The sequence below is a fragment of the Lingula anatina genome, chromosome 10 (assembly GCF_051362555.1).
Source record: "Lingula anatina isolate TDL-2025a chromosome 10, LinAna3.0, whole genome shotgun sequence".
Lineage (NCBI taxonomy): Eukaryota > Metazoa > Brachiopoda > Lingulata > Lingulida > Lingulidae > Lingula > Lingula anatina.
The window spans coordinates 14,923,571-14,943,254 of NC_141776.1; the positions used below are offsets into that span (position 1 = coordinate 14,923,571).

Below are 19,684 nucleotides of genomic sequence, written 5' to 3' on the forward strand. Positions count from 1 at the left end.
GCTCTTTTCTCTTCAAAATACGCCACCAGTTATGTGGTAGTCTCTTTAAAGCCGTGACCTGCGTGACCTTAAAAATATGAATTTGACCTCGGTTTATAATGTCAGCACGCGTCACCATCAACAGGGCGACACAAACTGTTTGTCAAGGCAAGCCATTCCTAGATGCCAATAACACCCACGATTACGTTTTCACAACACGAGAACTATGTGGTAAATAGACGAGATTCTGTAGCGCGGTAAGGGGCGGGGTTCGCTTATTATGTGACTTATTTGTCGATTAAATGAGTCTTGAAGAAGACGAAGAGATAACATGGGGCACAGTGAATGGCGTGTTTTATACAACCTTGCTACTTTTAAACTTATTATATGAAGTTATCAAATGTAGCATGCCATGCAGGTTCTTATACATTGTACCACTGTCCGAATTTTTGTAGGTGTCCCGCTAAAACTTAGCATTGTCATTTGATGTAAATTACATATATTATCATTATTTGTAGGGGGTCGGTGATCGCGCTATTCTATGAATAGTTTAAATAAAAGTCAATATAACCTCGTAAGGCTTCTACTTTTATAGCACCGAACGTTCAAGTAGAAAATTTTGTAGATATTTCACTCCAAGTCGGCAGATCTCAGAAGAGGGGGGGGGGGGGGGGGGGGGGGCGGCGGTGAGAGAAAGAAAGCTTTACTCCATACTATAAATACATAAAGATTTAGTGTTATGAAATATGATATTCTGATGAACCTATATATGTAACCATACTAAGGCTCTCCCGTATGTGTAAGTGTACAGAGATATATTTCGTAGATCAAGAACTGGCTGAAAGACGAAAACCACAAACAGTGTAAGTGGAGGCTAACAAGAAAGTTAAGAGAAGTATTGAGACGCGACAAGAGAAAATTGCGCAAAACAACATGTGTGGAGACCGCCACCGCCATAGCACCATACATTGTTATATTGTGATAACATGGAAAATACAATTTTCATTGGCCTACAACGTCCTAATTTCCTGTTACAATTGGTCTCAAAGAAATTTAAAATGATCGAAATACCTAGTTTTGATTCGAAAACCGAAATGTAACCATCGATAAAATTATGTAAAGCGCAGAGGTAAATGTACATGCTATGATTGTGCCTAGATTGTGTTAGAGGAGACAGACCAGCTCAGTTGAATTATGGGAAGTTTGCAAAAGAGACGAAAATGGTGGAGTAAAATCATGTGGTCACTTAGAAGATCCGAGTATCAACTGGGCTAGGGCTCAAATATGGCGGACCCAACACGATAGGAAGACCGCTTAATCCTGTAATGGTGTCTTCGCCTCTCACACGCCTCCACACGCGTCTGGTCGAATGGAGCCGAGATTTAATTACTGTGCCCCTGCAGGGATGTCGGTTGTTTAACATGAGAGGCAGGGCTGCTATTTCAGACAAATTTTGCTTTATTGAATTGGACAAAAATGGGTTTAAACGTTTAGAAATATTATAGGGCTATAGCTGTGCGTCATTGAGATGAGTTCCCTAACCTCTATAATAGCTCCTTATATTCACATTTTATACTAATCTTTAAAAAAATGATCACCTGATGTGAAAACAGGAAAACGGCTCCTTTTTTACCTTGTATCCTACCAATTATGTGATTTCAACACGAAGTCTATATTCAAATTAAAATCTAAAATGCATTAATTCATTTTTATGTACAGACACAGATGTGTCTGTACATATAGCCATCACCTGCGTCTGTCGTCGTCGCCGTGCACTTTGACCACCGATAACACGATAAGTGAAAAACTGTTTTACCTTTTGGCTTGAAACTTACAGAACTGATGAACTTTCACAATATGCAGGTCAAGTTCGAAAATCAGCATGATCGGGCCATCTATATGGAAGTTATGCTGTTTTTTCACTTTTTTCAGCATATTTGCAACACCGATAACACGATAAGTGAAAAACCGTTTTACCTTTTGGCTTGAAACTTATGGAACTAATGAATATTCATAATACGCAGGCCAAGTTCGAAAATCAGCATGATCGGGCCATTTTCTTGGAAGTTATGCTGTTTTTTCACTTTTTTCATCATTTTTATAACACATATAACACGATTAGTGAAAAACCGTTTTACCTTTTAGCTTGAAACTTACATAATACGCAGGTCAAGTTCGAAAATCAGCATGATTGGGCCATTTTTATGGAAGTTATGCTGTTTTTTCATTTTTTTAAAGCATATATGCAACACTGATAACATGATAAATGAAAAACTGTTTTACCTTTTGGCTTGAAACTTACAGAACTGATGAATATTCATAATATACAGGTCAAGTTCGAAAATCAGCGTGATCGGACCAATTTTGTGGAAGTTATGCTGTTTTTTCACTTTTTTTCAGCATGTATTCAATACCGATAACGCATTTCAAGGAAAATCAATTGGCCAATTGTCTTGAAATTTACAGGGGTGATCAGTCTTACTGAAATACAGACGGAGTTCGAAAATAAGCTCGATCGGTTCAGTTTTGGTGAAGTTATGTCTTTTTTGTATATAAGTGTTTTTTTCCTTTGATTTAATTCTTAGGCATGTTAACAATCTCATCTGTGAACTAATTAAATATGTAAAGGTATTCTTTTGACATTTTCTGCATCTTAACAATATTGTTAGTTGATTGTATAAAAAAAGATGGTAAACCTGTTATTGTGTATTGTGTAATAAAGTGTCAAAAATGGAAATAATAATAAACTCATATCTTTACAGTTTGTCAGATTCAATCATTCACCATGTTCAGAATCTCAGAATGGAGCAAACTGGACATTTAAAATTGTTCTATTGATATTTTTCCTATGTCAACAATTTTCTTAGTTGTTCATTTAAAAATGACAGTAAATTGATTATTTTGTTATATGAAAAAAAGTTGTTGAAAATGGAAAGAAAATCAATTCAATATAGTAATCTCTTGTTTACATTTTGGCATTTTGAAAGTGTGACTCTGAACTTCCATGGCCTTGAAGACCTTTCCATGTCACATTTTCTGTATGTCCATGATACTTTTATTTTATTATTAAAAATTGATGTTCATTATGTTATATTGCATGAAAGTTGAAGAAAACCCTATTTTGGAAATGGCTGCCAGAACTAATGTGCAGTTTGTGTTGGAAAATCAGTGTGATTGTTTTCTGTTTTGGAAGCAATGCAGCTCTATAGAGTGCTCTATGGGGCTACTGTTTATGGATGGTGGTAATTGTCCCTTGGGGTAGTCACAAGCTAAATTCAGAGCTATAAAATCATTTGCCTAATTAATTTCCAAGTGCCCATTAAATAAAATTACATAAAACACACGTTGAGACTTCCCAGTAAAGTCCCATAGGTTAAGCTCTCTTAACTGTGTCACATAATTAGGAATCTGAGATAATTATGCAGGTAAATGTTGTTTAATATTGCAAATAAGTTAACAAAAGAAAAAAAAATAGATGAATAACAGTGCCTTATTATCCTCAAACACATTGGGGTTATTCATATCATGTTATTACAGCAAGATTAAAAGTTTGAATAGCAGCTTTAATGGGATATTTTTGTTGTGTTTTCTTTTTAATTTATTTTTCAAACACTGGCATTTTCAGCTCCCATCCACCTGAAGCTCTTCACATTTTCTGTATTTCCACATAAGCAGTTGCATTGGTTTTTATGTCTTTAAACATTATGTTATATTATTTTATGCACTGTCATCATTATTCAAATATTGGGATTTCATTATGTGAATTTGAACTCTCATGGTCCTGAAACTGTAATCTTATTGCAGGGGTGGATTGAGGCCGTCTTCTGGGTCTTTCAGATTTTAAAGTTCACATTGATGGGTATCTGTTTTTTCTATTGGAAGACCATCAAAAATGAAGGATGGATCAACAAAGATAATTTGGAATACTGTCAGAAAATATCTCTGGAATCGCTCCTGTTATTGACGATGTCACCTGTTGTGCATGATTAAAATTCAGTGTTGATTGACAGTGCTATTATAGGCATGATTTATTGCATCAAAATTGACAAAATGAACCATTTTCTGCATTTTTATTTTTTGTTTTTGTCTGTACATTTGACGGCTTTGCTGCCTTGTTTATATTGTCGTCATTAAAGCAATAATAACTCTTCCTTTGAGATTCAAAATTCCGCATGAAATACATTGTAAACAACGCATGGAAATATATTCTATTGTATTTTACCACTAAAACGGCCGTTATTGCAGTAAAACTAAAATCTGTGCTTGTCAATAGGGCTTTCGATGCTTTCATCAAGGCATTCGTTGCTAATGACGTAATGTTGTCACGCGGATTCTCGCGTTCATTCGAGACCAAAATAACAGATGGCGCCAAACGCATTAATGCGGACGCAGACGTAAGTTGCGAGTTTTTGTGCAGTGCGTCGGATAACGAAAAGCCCAGAATGGCACACATTGTGGATATTAATGTATTTTTAACAAAAAGACGAATATATCTCATGAATCTTATATAGTGTTGTTGTTGTCTGCTTTTCCCGCGGTTTTAAGTAGGTCAACAGTGACTATGCGATGTCAGAGAGAGCTCCGTCAGTTAAAATCTCTTAAGAGATTTTAACAAAAAACCGTACGTTTAGAAAAAAAACCCTGGATTAACTTTGAATGCAGGAATGGGGTCGCTGACCATTGGTAAGTACGGGAAAATTGCCGTTTACTCCAGGAAAATCCAATTTTTGGCCAAAATGAAGAGTTATTATGACTTTAAGCGAGACAAAGACAAGAATAGCAATATTCCAAATGAACCCTTGGCATTATTTTTTGTTACCTGCCTGCCAATAATCTGGTGAAAGATACAGTTCATTTGCACATTCTGTGTATATAGTCAATTTAAAATAATAGAGACTTATTCAGCTGTGTCTTTTGTCGCCTTAATTGCACATGCTAGTCACTTATACATGTAGCTGAGACACAAACCTCATATAGGATACTCGTGCCACAGGCTTGCTTAGTGGGTATGGCTTATGTAAGAAAATTTCATGATATTGGTATTTAAATAGTTAATCTATTTGGTTTTATTTTTGTAACCATAACCAAGCAGACTTATATGTCATAGAATGAATATTCCAACAATTAAAAATTTCCGCCCCAGGTTCTACATACATATGATTAATATGAGCATTTGAATAAAGTTCCCTCTTAAGGCTTCATCCCATCCAATTTCCTTCTTATTTTTTCAATTTCACATTTTTCATACGCCACTTGCTTAAAATATGCTACATAGAGGTAGATAGTCCCTAGGAAAACCGTTCCTATGATTACTCCTAGTACAATTTCATGTACCACAGCGTCCTTCAGTTGTTGCAGAATATCGGAGTCTTCTTTACTGCTGTCACGTCTTGGGGTACCATTCTGATTGTCACCTTGAAGGTAAAAAAGAGACTTAATAAAAACCATCAGATATTTTTACAACCCATTTTGAGATGCGTTAGAATAAAATAATCTTAAGCGTTAATCTGTTGTTAGCTAACTTGATTCTCAAAAGTTTTTCTATTCAAATAAATTCATGCATGTAGTTTTTTTAACTGTTTTACAAAACGACTTCTATCCTAGGCTTAAGGGCATCTACGACCGCTTAACAAGATTAACCGAGTGCGTAATTTATTTTGTCCTATTTATCTAAAGAGAGTTTCACAAACAATTAGTCCACAGAGAATGGAGTCAACAAGTCTTGATTTTTTCCTGTTATAAATGGCGTCAAAGCAATAAAGGGAACCGGAGAAGATCAGCATTGGTCAGAATTGTGCCTGAAGTGACGTGCAGTGGTGTTAGAAACGAAGCTGAGTGGTCATTTTAACATAGAGGTGAACGGCAGTGAAGACGGGTTGTCGGAGGAAAAAGAAGTTTTCTAAACAACATGGTAAGATAACACCTTTTCTTTACGCATTTTGGGCAGAGAAAACTTGTAGAAATAATAAATGCATGATATGAAAACGTGACACGGAACTTGAAGGTGCAAAATCGTGCTTAATTGGCGGTCAACTTGTTTTAAAATGAATGCTGCATCGAGCGCCATTGCGACAAAGAGTGTAAATGGAAAATAATTCCCGGGAGGCTGTAAATCGTTGCCATGTGGAAATTTGGCATTAATATAATCCGATATGTCCATATCTAAGTATTTTTGGGGTGTTTGAGCTGCAATTAGAACGAAGTTTTAGAGGTCTTGAAGGACCTTGTGAAAACAAGGAAGTAGTTCGTAACTAACAAGTGAAATGTACCGATCTCCGACTGCTGTGCACAGCTGTATCTTTTTTTCAATATATTGACGAATTTTTGTCACAGGACAAATAAAACATTTCACTGACAAGATCTTCCCAAAAAGACAAAAAGAGAATTCAGGTGAGCTGACAGGTAATTAAGACTAGCTCAAAGTACTAATAATTGACATTATTATGCAATACTCAGTTGGTAAAACGATTCTCACAGGTAGATAACATGTAACATGACCAATTTCTATAGGCTAATGATTGCCAGCCTGAGGAAATTGATTGCCAGTCTCTTTGGTCAGTGATTTTTAACTCAGGTAAGAGGCTGTCAGAATGTCACCTTTGTCTTGGCATTTGTCACTGAATAACGCCTTCTCCAGTGTAAAAGGTATATCAGTGTGATCATGTGTGTGGAATTTCATGCCAGATGGACATATAAAGATCTAAAAATTCGTCAATATATTGAAAAAAAGATACAGCTGCATGTGCACAGCAGTTGGAGATCGGTACATTCCACTTGTTAGTTACGAACTACTTCCTGGTTTTCACAAGGTCCTTCAAGACCTCTAAAACATCGTTGTAATTGCAGCCCATACCATAAAACACCCAAAAATACTTAGATATGGACATATCGGATTATATTAATGCCAAATTTCCACATGACAACGATTTATAGACTCCCGGGAATTATTTCCCCTTTACGCTTTTTGTCGCGCTGGCGGTCGACGCAGCATTTATTTCTAAACAAGTTGAACGCAAATTAAGCACGATTTTGCACCTTCAAGTTCCGTGTCACGTTTTCATATCATGCATTTATTATTTCTACAAGTTTTCTCTGCCCAAAATGCGAAAAAAAAGAGAGTTATCTTACCATGTTGTTTAGAAAACTTCTTTTTCCTCCGATAACCCGTCTTCACTGCCGTTCACCTCTATGTTAAAATGACCACTCAGCTTCGTTTCTAACACCACTGCACGTCACTTCCGGCACAATTCTGACCAATGCTGATCTTCTCCGGTTCCCTTTATTCGGATGTGTGCTATTCTTATACCTCTAAGGAACAGGGATGCACTGGTCGTCATAACTGGTGAAGCCAGTGGAGTAGTAGGACTCTCAAAGCGCGTTGAAGTTGGAGGTAATGTTCGTGCAAACCGTCCTGTAGTTGGAGATAATGTCCGTCCACGCAGTACCACAAAAAATCTGTCAGACATTCCCTTTTCTCCTTTCATTCCAAAGAACGATAAGCCTTTAGCCCCCTGCATTCCCTTCTCTCCCGGATGTCCAACAGACCCTGGAAGTCCTTGCTGACCTGGAGCCCCTGCAATGCCCTTCATACCCTTTATGCTCTTCACTGAGTCACCTGGTGGCCCTTGGTTTCCCGGAAGTCCTGTGATTAAAGATAATATTTAAAATCTACACAGATATATGGTGATAAACTTGAAAACATAATTTATGTACTGTAGAGATTTGAAATTCACAAAAGAGTGCTCATTGTCACGCATTCCTGTTAATTGTACAACAATATATCCTCTGCAAATAAATAGTGAGATTAATTAGGTTATGGGACTAAAATATCTGCACACACTTAAACCAATGCATATTGTTATAAAAGAAAACATTTCCTCTTACCTTTTGGTCCCGCTGTTCCTGGTGGTCCTCCCGTTCCGGTTGGTCCAGGAGGCCCTATTAACCCTGGTGGACCAGCTGTTCCAGCAGCACCAACAGTCCCCATGGGTCCAATTAGTCCTGGGGGTCCTCCTGTGCCTGGGGCTCCTGCTGCTCCTTGGGGACCAAATGTTCCTGGTGGCCCACTGATGCCTTTTGGTCCACCTGTTCCTGGAGGGCCACTACTTCCGGGTGGACCATTTGTGCCATGAGGTCCGCGGGTTCCAGGTGGACCTCCAGTTCCCTGTGGTCCAGTAGTTCCAGTAACACCCTTTAGTCCGGGTGGCCCATCAGTTCCTATTGGTCCTGCTTCACCGTTAGGACCACTAGTGCCTGGGGGGCCATCGCGGCCAACAGGACCTGATGTACCTGGTTGCCCCTCTGACCCAGGTGGCCCCGCTGTCCCTGGGGGTCCTCCCGTTTCTGATGATCCTTGCGTGCCAGGAGGCCCTCCTGTACCTGAAGGCCCTTCAGTTCCTGGAGGTCCATTCGATCCTGGTGGACCTCCTGTCCCTGGTGGTCCTTCAGTTCCGGGGGGTCCATTGTTTCCTAGTGGCCCACTGGTCCCAGGTGGTGCTCCAGTTCCTGGTGGCCCACTACTTCCCGGTGGTCCCATGGTTCCTGGTAGTCCAACTGTTGCTGGAGGGCCACCAGATCCCGGAGGACCACTGGATGCAGGAGGACCGCCTGTTCCTGGTGGACCATTTGTTCCAGGAGGACCTTCTGTGCTAGGAGGCCCGCCTGAGCCTGGTGGACCAGAAGTGCTAGGTGGACCCCCAGTCCCTGGACCACCCCCAGTTCCCGGGGGTCCACTGGTTCCCGGTGGTCCGTTCGTCCCTGGTGGACCCGCAGGAGCTACAATTGTTTTTTTTTATGTGTATTGAGTAAAAGGAAATAATAAAATGCAATATGTTGATATCCATTTTCAATTCAGATCAACTCTAAAATCATTCATTTTCTATTGGTTTTTCTTGTCTACATTGACGCGATATATCATAGAAAAATAGTAAAGTTAGGTTCTCGTTCAGCACATCCAACAAAAGAGAGTAATATCGACATAACTATACGATTATTATGCCGTGTGTAAATAGCAATAAGACGGCCATGTCTCAAATTACATTACCTATCCATAAAGCTCTGCAGAAGAATCGAAATGGGAGTTCACACGGAGCGGACTTCCACTCAAATGTATCGAAACGTTGCACGGCACAATCCATTCCTAGTTTTGGCTGTTCTGTTTCCCATACATTAAAATCATCTGCAGTTCCATCGGTCCATTCGTAGGTGCCTGCATTGTTTCTGTTGTAGCCTATTAAGGCGAGACCGCCTCTAAGGAAAGGAAAATATGAATCAAATGGTAGCGCATGCTCACCGCGGATATCAAATCCACTATATTATGGAGTAGGGGACGTGGCACGCTTTTACTGATCCCCGAGGAATCCAAGAAATCTCAGGGTCAGCAACACATTTTTAATACCAAGAGTGAAAACGGAGCGTTTTAAATCATCCTTCATAATGCACAGTCTTTTAAATTTCATGTAAAATACTGCTCCAAATTGTCTTATAAGTCTTGTTTTAAAGCTTTAGTCTTTTAGTTTATAATTTTTTAGTTACTTTTAAATACACGTATGATTTTATTATGATAAATTGTAAAACTTCAACCTTTGGGTTGCGATTCTAGCAAACAAATTATTATTATTATTATTAGAAAAGAATTACGGATTGCATCTTAATACCTCCTTCTATGAAGCTCAAAGATTCTCGTCGCCAAGTTGCTACTTCACAGGTAAATTGTATTAGTTTACATGAACCCCGGTGTCTCTACGGCTAGGAAGTAAAGCAGACCGGTGAAAGCAACATTTATGACACCTTAAATATGTACAGTGTAATAAGCTCTCTTATTACACGCTATTGTTGTGTCAGATTTGCATTTTACTACGGTAGGTCCTACTTGATTTTCTTTATATTCAAATCTGCATTGGACAGGATCCTATCATATTATATTGTAATAACCAGTCGGTGGTTATACACTTGTTCGTAGAGTTACTTTTTCACCAATAAGTCAACTGAGACAGGCAGGAATAGTTTTCTGCTACATGATTTATTATTTTATTTGGCAAAAAGACTATGAACTGTCATAAACATTTGAACTCCTGTGTAGTTGCACACCAATGTTTGTTGTTCCTGTTATCGTTTGCATATTCAATTTAACTGTTACTCCTATTACTTTGTAGTTTACTTGTTTTCACACACTAGTGACCTCTCATGGATCATTGAAACATTTCAGTCTTTCTAATGACTTTGGTTATCAGTAAACCTAAAGACTTGGGGGGAGATATAGGATTATTATTTATGTAGACTTATGTAATTTACTCTTCTGTTTCAGATAGCGATCATTGTCAAGTTGGACCAATAAACGCTAAACGACCAATAGTACAGTGTACTTATTTAATTTAAGTAAGTATAAACACATAACTTAAGCTTAAATACGAGTTAAAAATACCTGGCGTGAATTTGTATTCATTTTATTATTTTTTTGGGGGGGGTAGGGGGGGGGGTTCACCAGTCATTCTTTACTTGAACCTAATTTTCATGACTAAACAAGATAACTGTCTCGAACAGAGATTCATGCAGGTTATGGAAGTATGTTGATAAACATTACAAATACAATGGTAAAGTTAACAATTTTTAAAAAAGGACACAAAGTAATTAAATGTCTGTTTTATCAAATGTGTTATTTTTTTGTGTCTCGTGTAAATATGTTGAATTCAAATAATACCCCCTTTAAATGTAAAAAAAAAAAAAAAAAAAAGCATTTAGACAATACGAACTGCAAAAATTTATCCACAACTCATATTTGTAAACAGGTTATAATATTTTCATGAATTTCGTGAGGACCGGCGGATCCAATATTTGTCATGAGAAAACGAATTTTTGAGAAAACACTGAAATTTTGTATGGACATTTTGTAATTAATAAAAGATAAAACAAATTTCTATCCGTCTTTTCTTGATGCATAGACCGTATGAATATAATGAATCTATCTGCTGATTATTCATTTAATAGTGAGCTGACTTTACTACATACTGCATGTAGGAAATGTTCCTTTTGCGTATTCCTTTTTTATACCACAAAACTTCCCTTGATGAGAAATGCTATTCGTATGAGGTCTAAATTTCACAATAAAAACATTGTGAACAGCTCATAGAAACATGACATATTCTGTTTTACCACAAAAACGGCAGTTATAGATCACAGGTTTCAAACGTCTGCACATGCGCGAAAAGTGCGCTGTTTGAAATAAACAAATGATGAAATTGACAAAGCCTGCCGGTGTTTACCGTCTGGTTGATTTGATTTAATTTGCTTTCTGGTGTTGTTTTGAGCGCCTGTTCTAATTATTGAAAGCGAGGCAATGGAACCAAACAATGCGATACAATTTGTAATCTCGTAAAAATTGCTATTTTTAAATAAAGGTCATAGCATGGAGTACATCGAAATGCGACTTGTTTATTATTATGACCTTTAATAATAATTAATATAAAACAAACGATATAATACGTTCTTAACGTTGGCCTATTTATTAGCTTAATTGATTTTTTTAGTATTTGGAGATTAAAAACACAAAAGTTGTCTGGTTTCATATCGAGGCACCACGTATCGTTCTTGTGCACAGTTATAGCTATTATTTTGATATCTGAGCTTGTCTTCAGACCACGTGACCCCCATGGCTACACTCTGTTATTATCACCTTTAGAGATTATAACAAAAAAGAAACTTTTTAGAAAAAAACCAGGGACTAACTTTGATTGTAAATATATTCATTAACCATTGGTAAGTATGGGAAAATTGTTGTTTATTCCAGGAAAATTAATCTTTTTGCCAAAACGAAGAGTTATTATCCCGTAAATTTTGTTAAAACTTGTATCAACAAAATATTTATTCATTTTCTTTTCACTTCATAAAATATAATTTTGAGATAAGTTAGTAGAGTAGTTCTTAAATATGGAAGGTGATAAGGTGCAGCAAATTTTAGGGTCATTCGAAGGCTCTTTTGTGTACTTGTACTTGTATCATGCTAGCAGGAAATTTTTATTCACCCTCCATGTTTAACAACTGTAGAGGAATATCAGAAGACACTTTTAGTAAAAGCCATTCAAGTCTTCGTGGTAGTTCAGTTCAGTTCAGTTTATTTTATTTAAGTCTCACCCATAAGATAAAAAAATAAAAACAATAAAAGTTAAAACAGTAATTACAACTAGGCAGTTCTATAGAGAACTATGAGAGACTAAAAACTAATTACAGTTTAAAAATACATAAAATTTCTTAACCCTAAGAAAAGGCGACAGGCTTTGGCAGTGCTATGCTAAAAATCATTTCTGGATCGTCAATCAGGCACTGAGAATAAAATCGGAGTCCAAGTGACTCCAAACTTGGAGTCCAGCAGTGGTAAATAACTCCCAATTGGAGTCAAGCTGACTCCGATGGAGTAACGCCATTCCAGACCCCACAGAAAGGTCACAATTGACTCTTTTCACACATCACTTCATCCCTTGATTTATCTCTACAAAAGAGTCACCATGACCCCATATTAAGGTCTTTTTGACTCCTTGGCTCATTATGGAAAATAAAGCAATTATAGTGCCGAGCGGGGAGACAGCGGGTATCATTTATAATAAACCGGTACGTCCCTGGCAGGGCTCGTACCTACGACCTCCCGCTCCGGAGGCGGACACTCTAACCACGAAGCCATCCGGTCGCATGTAATGCTAAATAATAATAACAAACACTTTGTAAATCTGGTAATAAACAGCATGACACACACACACACACACACACACACGCACATATCAATGAGTGGGCATACCTCCCCAGCGACATGCATTGGCGGGTCAAACCTACAACCTGGAAACAAAACCTGCTGACCTGTATACCAACATATCACATAAAGCCTTAAAGGGTGTGGGCAACTGAAAGCCCGGGCCAGTGATAAGTGCACGAGTTCTGTATGCAGAAACACACAGAAAACTACTTGTTCATGCATAAAACCAACTATGGCCAATAAAGTCATGTTTATACTGACAAAGGTTGATGAAAACTGTTCTCTCCACGCCGTCTGACTCTGATTTTAGAGTCAGATTGACTCCATGAGAGTCAGGGGGTGATTGACTCTGATAAGAGAGTCTAAAGACTCTGGTAGTGGGGTAATTTGACCATTATATAGGAGTCAAATTAACTCCATGAGGGTCAAGGGGTGCTGGACTCTGACTAGAGAGCCAAATGACTCCATTTTTATTCTCAGTGGGAAAAAAATGCTTTGTTCATCCAATAAATCAAAATCCGGCTTAAAACATTTAGCAGTTCTAATTAAATCAGTACGATGATCATTAAAAAATGGACAATTAATTAAGAAATGAATCCCATCCTCAACACAACCTGATTCACAGAGTACACACGTTCTCTCCAGGATTTGAAGTTTTTCATACCGTCCAGTTTCTATTCTGAGTGGGCCGGGCCACCCCACATCTCATTTTAGCCAATGTCCGCCGATACTTGAGCGATAAAGTTGGTTTCTTAATGTATTCACTAACTACCAAGTCTTGCTTAAACAATCTGAATGGCTTAAGCTTATTTCCACCTCCATTTCTACGTGGGGTATCATCCCATAGGTTCGCCCACCAATCGGAGTGACAACCAAAAGCTACACTCTCCCTAACACAATTAAGTGTACTAGCCTTGAGTATATCATTGTCAGTTAAGTACAGGTGGCTTACTCCCATATCGCTAAATTTACCTTTAACCCTAGTTATCCAAATTTTCTTTCCATTGTTTGATACACGTAAACTCCATAAAAACACCTTTTTAGTTAACCTATTACAATCCATATTAACTAATCTACACTAAAAATTTGTCACATTAATTAACTGTTTTTCAAAAGGTGAAGTCCATCCCATTTCAGAACGGGTGGCAGCGGCTGGGGTGTACCCACGCCCAAAAATACCTGCAAGCTCTATTGAAAACAGCATTAATCTGACTAAATTCCTGGAGTCCCCATATAGCAGAACTATATTCTAACACAGGAGCTACAAGTGCATCGTATAATTTCGTTAAGCATGCATAGGGCATGCTTCCACAAGCCTTGCATTTTGAAAACCAGAAGACCTAGAGCTCTACTTGCAGACTTAGCTATACATGATACCGTCTTATTCGCATCAAAGTGCTCAAAATACCACATATCCAAGTATTTATATTTTTCAACAATATTTACTGTAAAATTGCCAGATTTAAAAACATAATTTGTCCTAGGTATTTTAGGTGACCTAAAATTAACTTTTTGGGTCTTGTCCTCATTCAGAGTCAACTGCCATTTATAACACCACTTGTGCACTAGCTACATCAAGCATTGACTGTAAATCCTCCTCATTCTTGGCCAAAAGCACAACGTCATCTGCATAAAGGAGCAAACAAATCAGCTCATCATTGGCATTAATGCCCTCACCCAGAGCTTTAAGATTATGTACCATATCATGAATATAAATGTCGAAGAGTAAAGGTGACAGCATGCACACCTGTTTTACTCCAGTTTCAATGTCAAAGAAAGCTGTTGTATAGTTATTTGCCCTAACACAGCACTTTGGGTTATCATATAGAGCCTGGAGGGAATTCATAAAATTTCCGCATATTACTAGTTTAAATAATTTATACCATAAAAGAGACCTATTAATTCTGTCGAATGCTTTTCTTGCATCGATGTAACACGCATATTTGCTCTGCTTTTGCTTTAAACTATTTTCTATTATACTGGACATTACATACATGTGATCTAAACACCCACGGTCTTGTCCAAAACCATTTTGCTCGTCAACTATTATTTCATTATCTTCGGCCCACTTCGATAATCTCCTGTTCAGAATAGATGTGTATATGTTATATATGCTAGATGATAATGTTTTCCCTCTTTATTCTAATGGATCACATAAATTAACACCATTACCTTTAGGTATGGGATTAATGACGGACCTAAGCCAATCGCTAGGGATAACAGAATTAGCAAAACAGTACTTAAATAGGTTATACAAAAATATAATAGTTGTATTGTTCTTTAAAACCTTCGAAGGCAGGTCATCAAGGCCGGGGCTTTTACCACACTTAGCACCATTAACTGCAAGCTCAACTTCTTTTAACGTAATATCAGTGTTAAGACTGGCACTCAGATCTGGTGTATCCAGTTCACCCTGTCTATATCGCACGAAAACGAAGTAGATACTCCAGCGCAGTAGACTACTGCAATCATACTGCAAACATGCTTCAAATCTGCTTCGATGTGGGAGCTAATTAGCATATTTGAAACATGCTTCTATCATGCTGCTAATCTACTGCATTAATGCTCCTCCTCTGTACAACCCTATGTAATTTTTGAAGTAGAATTGCAGTAGGCTATACTGCATTTCTACTGCAAATATGCTCCACACCACTACTGCGTTAATGCTTCTTTGCTACTTCGATGCTACTTCATTTTCTTGCATTTTCTGCCCTTATATAACTCTTAAGTATCTCAGTTGTATCCAAAGGATGCCACCAGAAAAGTCATCTAGTACAGTAACATTAAAATCGTTTATGAGTTTCTTAGTAATTAAAAATCCTACCCCTCCAGAGCCAGACCTAGCCCTGTTGTGCATTAGTCTATTGTGGCCAAACCAAATGTAGCTGTTGATATCAATCTTGTCACAGTTACTGGAGCACAGATGTGTCTCCGCTAACCCTACAATTTCCATCTCCTGTTCTATTATTATGGATGACAAAATTGCATGTTTATCCTGATTGGAAGTCCAACCACTAATGTTCCAAAAGCCTGCGCGGACCTATTTCCTTGTTTGTCTTCCGTTGTTACTCTTCTTCCTGCCTGCCCTGTTATCATTGTCGCTCTTCCTGCCTGTCCTACTATCATTGTGGTCAACCTGGAGGTCCCTCTAATGTGGAGTTTCCCTTTCCCTGAATTAATATGGTTCACAATTGCACGGATATTGTTACTTGTTCTACGTTGCTCTGCAGTTGTGAATTCTTCTATGGACACATTTTTGAAGTTCCTTGAGTTTTTTTAGCTTTTTTTTTGGCTTTGAGGATTTCCTTTCTGTCTTCTGGTTTTGAACACTTGGCTATTACTAAACCAGGTAGATCCTCTCTACGGCTGGGTTTATACGCACTACAGAAACAAACCTGACATCTGGTAATCGTAGTCCATCCTTAATTAGGCCCTCTACTTTCGAATCAATGTTTTCATTGCTAGATGTCACCAGATTCTTAATCACTATCGAGTCGGTAATGTTCTCAGTTCTATTATTATTTGGTTTTTCAGCAGATTCTAGTTCACTCACCCTCAGTGTCGGAGTGTCAATTTGGTCCTGGAACTCGGTCCTTATCGTGTCTATTTCTTGTTTCAACACTTGAGATAACCCCTCCTCGAGTCTGTCGAGACGGTCACACATCGAGTCACTCATTTGTGTCAACATTGCAAACTTTGTTTTGTTATCTATATATGAATCGTCCTCCCCTTTCTGCCTTTTAGGGGATGACAAATTACTGAGTTTATTCATTCCCGACCTATGTCTTTTTCTCGGTATTGCAATTGGGCTGAAAAAGGTATCTCCAGATTCACATTCACTGTCACTTACATCCGCCTGATGCACTTGTGCAGTTGCAATCACCTTGTTGACATATTCTATCACTATCAGCCATCCTACCGTGAGTAGTTGTCACTACGTCACTGTACAGTGAATCTGGGCCTTACGTAGGAGTTGCTATACAAACTTTAGTTTGACTTAACAGTTGGTTGATTGTCCTAAAGGATAACAGCGTGTAAAACAAGACGGAGTCATATCTTGAATGAAGGAATAGCGCTCAAGAATGGTTACATACGCGACGTGTAGGATTCTCCCCTGCGGATTTTAATAGCATTACAGTTACGATAATAGTTTTAAAGGTTCTAATCGGTATTTTGTATTCTGAGACATTCAAGCCTTTCCTCAGCCTAAAATCAAAAAATCAAAAACTGATCAAATGCTAGCATATAGTTTCAAGTAGTATAACTAAGACAATTACCACAAGACATTGTTTAATTTTACCCGAAAATGATGTTTGAACGCATTTTTCTGCTAGCATTCTATGCTGTATGTCAATGGGACAAAAAAGTAGGTCACAAAAGTAAGTTAAATTTCCGACCAAAAATTTAAAGAAAGGAGCAGTCTAAGACTGGGTTCCCATACTTATGATCCACCTAGATCAACCTAACTCCCTGGGGGTTCACGCTAAATAGCTATCAGCTCAATAGGCTTAAATGTCTGTCACGCCTTCCGAATCAGCTAGAGTAAAGATAATTACCCCCTAACAGCTTTACTAGGCGTGACAAACATTTAAGCCGGTTAAGTTGATCGCAATTTAGTGAGACTCCCCATGGAGATAGATCCATCCAAAATCTGTGTGAATGGTCTCTAAAGCTCTTTTATGGCTGATCGAGTGATCTATTCATTTCATCCCTTGGCATGTCGAATTTATTTGAGTCGTATAAGAAACTAGTAGAAGTGGTTTACATGTGTTACTGGGAATCCACCGATGCTCAGTTTGTACGTACCTTTAAACTATTCCTTTTTTCGACTAATTCAGTGGATCAAAGTTTGTTTCTAGCTAAACCTGATAGATGTGCCAATTAATCTATAGACGGAAAAGTGGCTTCACCCATAGAATCGTTGATGTTGTGACTGTTTTAACCAGTATACGCAAACTAAAATTTAGAAATAAAGTACATGAAGGGAGCGCTTCATCCCCTAATACATTTACATGATAATTTTTCTTTGCTCGTTTGAGTGTATCGAACTTGAACATAGAATATATGACCATTATATCAACTCACGATTCTTGAAAACCTCCAAGGAAGGTGTTTTCTTCTGCACTGTGAACACTCGCTAGATGTCCCATAAGGAACGTGGCACAAAATGCCTCTGCCTCCGCGAAGGGTATATCCAAGAGGGAGAAAAAGTAGCAGTAACCATTTGGTCCATATAATGTCCAGCCGTCTGGGCAAGCTGGAGTGAAGGTATGGAAACGTAGAACACTTATCTGTACGTCACAGTGGTTATATTATATGGTGATATATAACAAGTGATATTTTCTCGGCAGTAGAAATAGGCACTTGTAAAGAAATAACTACTAATATACAAAGATAGACCAGCTGAAATTCATTGTTAAAAATGAATGTTAGTTTACCGGACAATGCCTTTCTAGTAAAGTTGCATCCGTATATATCCTCTAGCTTCCCCTAGCTCTTCTGTTGATATGTTAGTAAACACAGTCTAAAATAAAAGCCCTCCTTGTTTCAAAATTTAAAAAGCAGAGTGACTTAAAAGGAACGCTGGACACAGTAAACACCACCCCTTCTCAAAAGTAAAGCCGATCCAATCATGCCCTCCATAGCAACTACAGTACATTATGGTCTTTTCGTCACTTTTCCTTTGACGAAACGTGCGTGTAACAAATTCAGTGCCCTGTTGTTTTGATAATTGAGTTGCTCATCAGCCAATGGTTTATTTTATTATTAGTGAAATCACTCTATGCTCACCATCCCTTTCCTGTCGCCAGCAATATCAAAGGGGAGCGAGTGCCCTTTTCCAAAAGAAAACAGACATTTTGCCCCCTTTGTCGGTCCAACTTGGGAAAGACACAGAGCCGAGATCGAATTTAGACCACAAAGAACAGTGACTTACTTTGATTAAAATGCTTCTCATAGTTCTGTGCTTCAGATCCACCGATAAGTTTTGCATCCAACTCCTATTGTCAAATGTCTTTCTTGACGACAATTACTGTAGTTGTAAGAGACATTTTAAAATGTGATTCAAAGCCGAGCTTTTTTCGATCAAAAGGGTACTTTTTAAAATCTACCACCTATACAAAAAGAGTTATCATATATGGTAGTAAATTTTACATTTTTTCTATAGATGACACATTTCTACATGGTGACCTTGTAGCGTTGGCTTAAACATTAAGTGACATTAGGCGAAGGATTTATTAAAACGCATATGATAAATGTTATTGTAAATGTATACACACCACAGTATAAGAACCTAATTGAGCAAAATATAATAATAAAGGACTGTGATAGAAGCTGAAGTTAAGCGTTAGGTGAATAGTTTTACTCAAATAAAAAAATGAATAATCTTCAATATATATTTACCGGTATGTAGTTCTGATTGGTTTTCAACTCATTCTCACCTGATATACATACGGGTCGGAAGACAAACAACAATACTAAAATGTACCTGAAATAAACAAGATGAATATCACGTAAATCAGCAAAGATGGTCATGAGTTTGGTATAAAGATTATAAATGATGATTTGAATACAAGCTGAAAATATTTGCTATAATAATAATAATAATAATAATAATAATAATTTATTTTTCTATGGCGCATTCCATTAAAAATCTCAATGCGCCTTACAACATTCACTTAAAAGAGCTAAATAACACAATACTAGTATAAGAACACATTACAATTTTAAAGGACTAAGAACTAATTTAAAGAACCAATTATTTCATATTCTAAAATGATAAAAAACTAAAGTGGCAACATTTAAAATTAATCATAAAATTACAGTACACCTTATTAAAAACTAAAATTAACTAAAATTACTGATAGGCTATTCTAAAGATATGAATCTTCAAAAGCTTTTTAAAAGTATCTATGTCACCTACTGCTCGTATTTCAGAGGGTAAGGTGTTCCAAACTTTGGGTG

General features: G+C 37.6%; 1 protein-coding gene across 1 annotated transcript; it reads right to left on the reverse strand.

Annotated features, from left to right (window-relative positions):
- Window positions 1–3,268: 3,268 nt before the first annotated feature.
- On the reverse strand, window positions 3,269–18,027 carry LOC106161209 (uncharacterized). The gene is made up of 5 exons (XM_086997377.1): window positions 17,807–18,027; window positions 9,023–9,228; window positions 7,864–8,754; window positions 7,286–7,621; window positions 3,269–5,393 (listed from the first exon to the last, which is right to left on the reverse strand). Exons 1-5 carry the CDS (start codon window positions 17,869–17,871, stop codon window positions 5,170–5,172), a joined length of 1,722 nt encoding a protein of 573 aa, XP_086853503.1. The 5' UTR covers window positions 17,872–18,027; the 3' UTR covers window positions 3,269–5,169.
- Window positions 18,028–19,684: the final 1,657 nt, after the last annotated feature.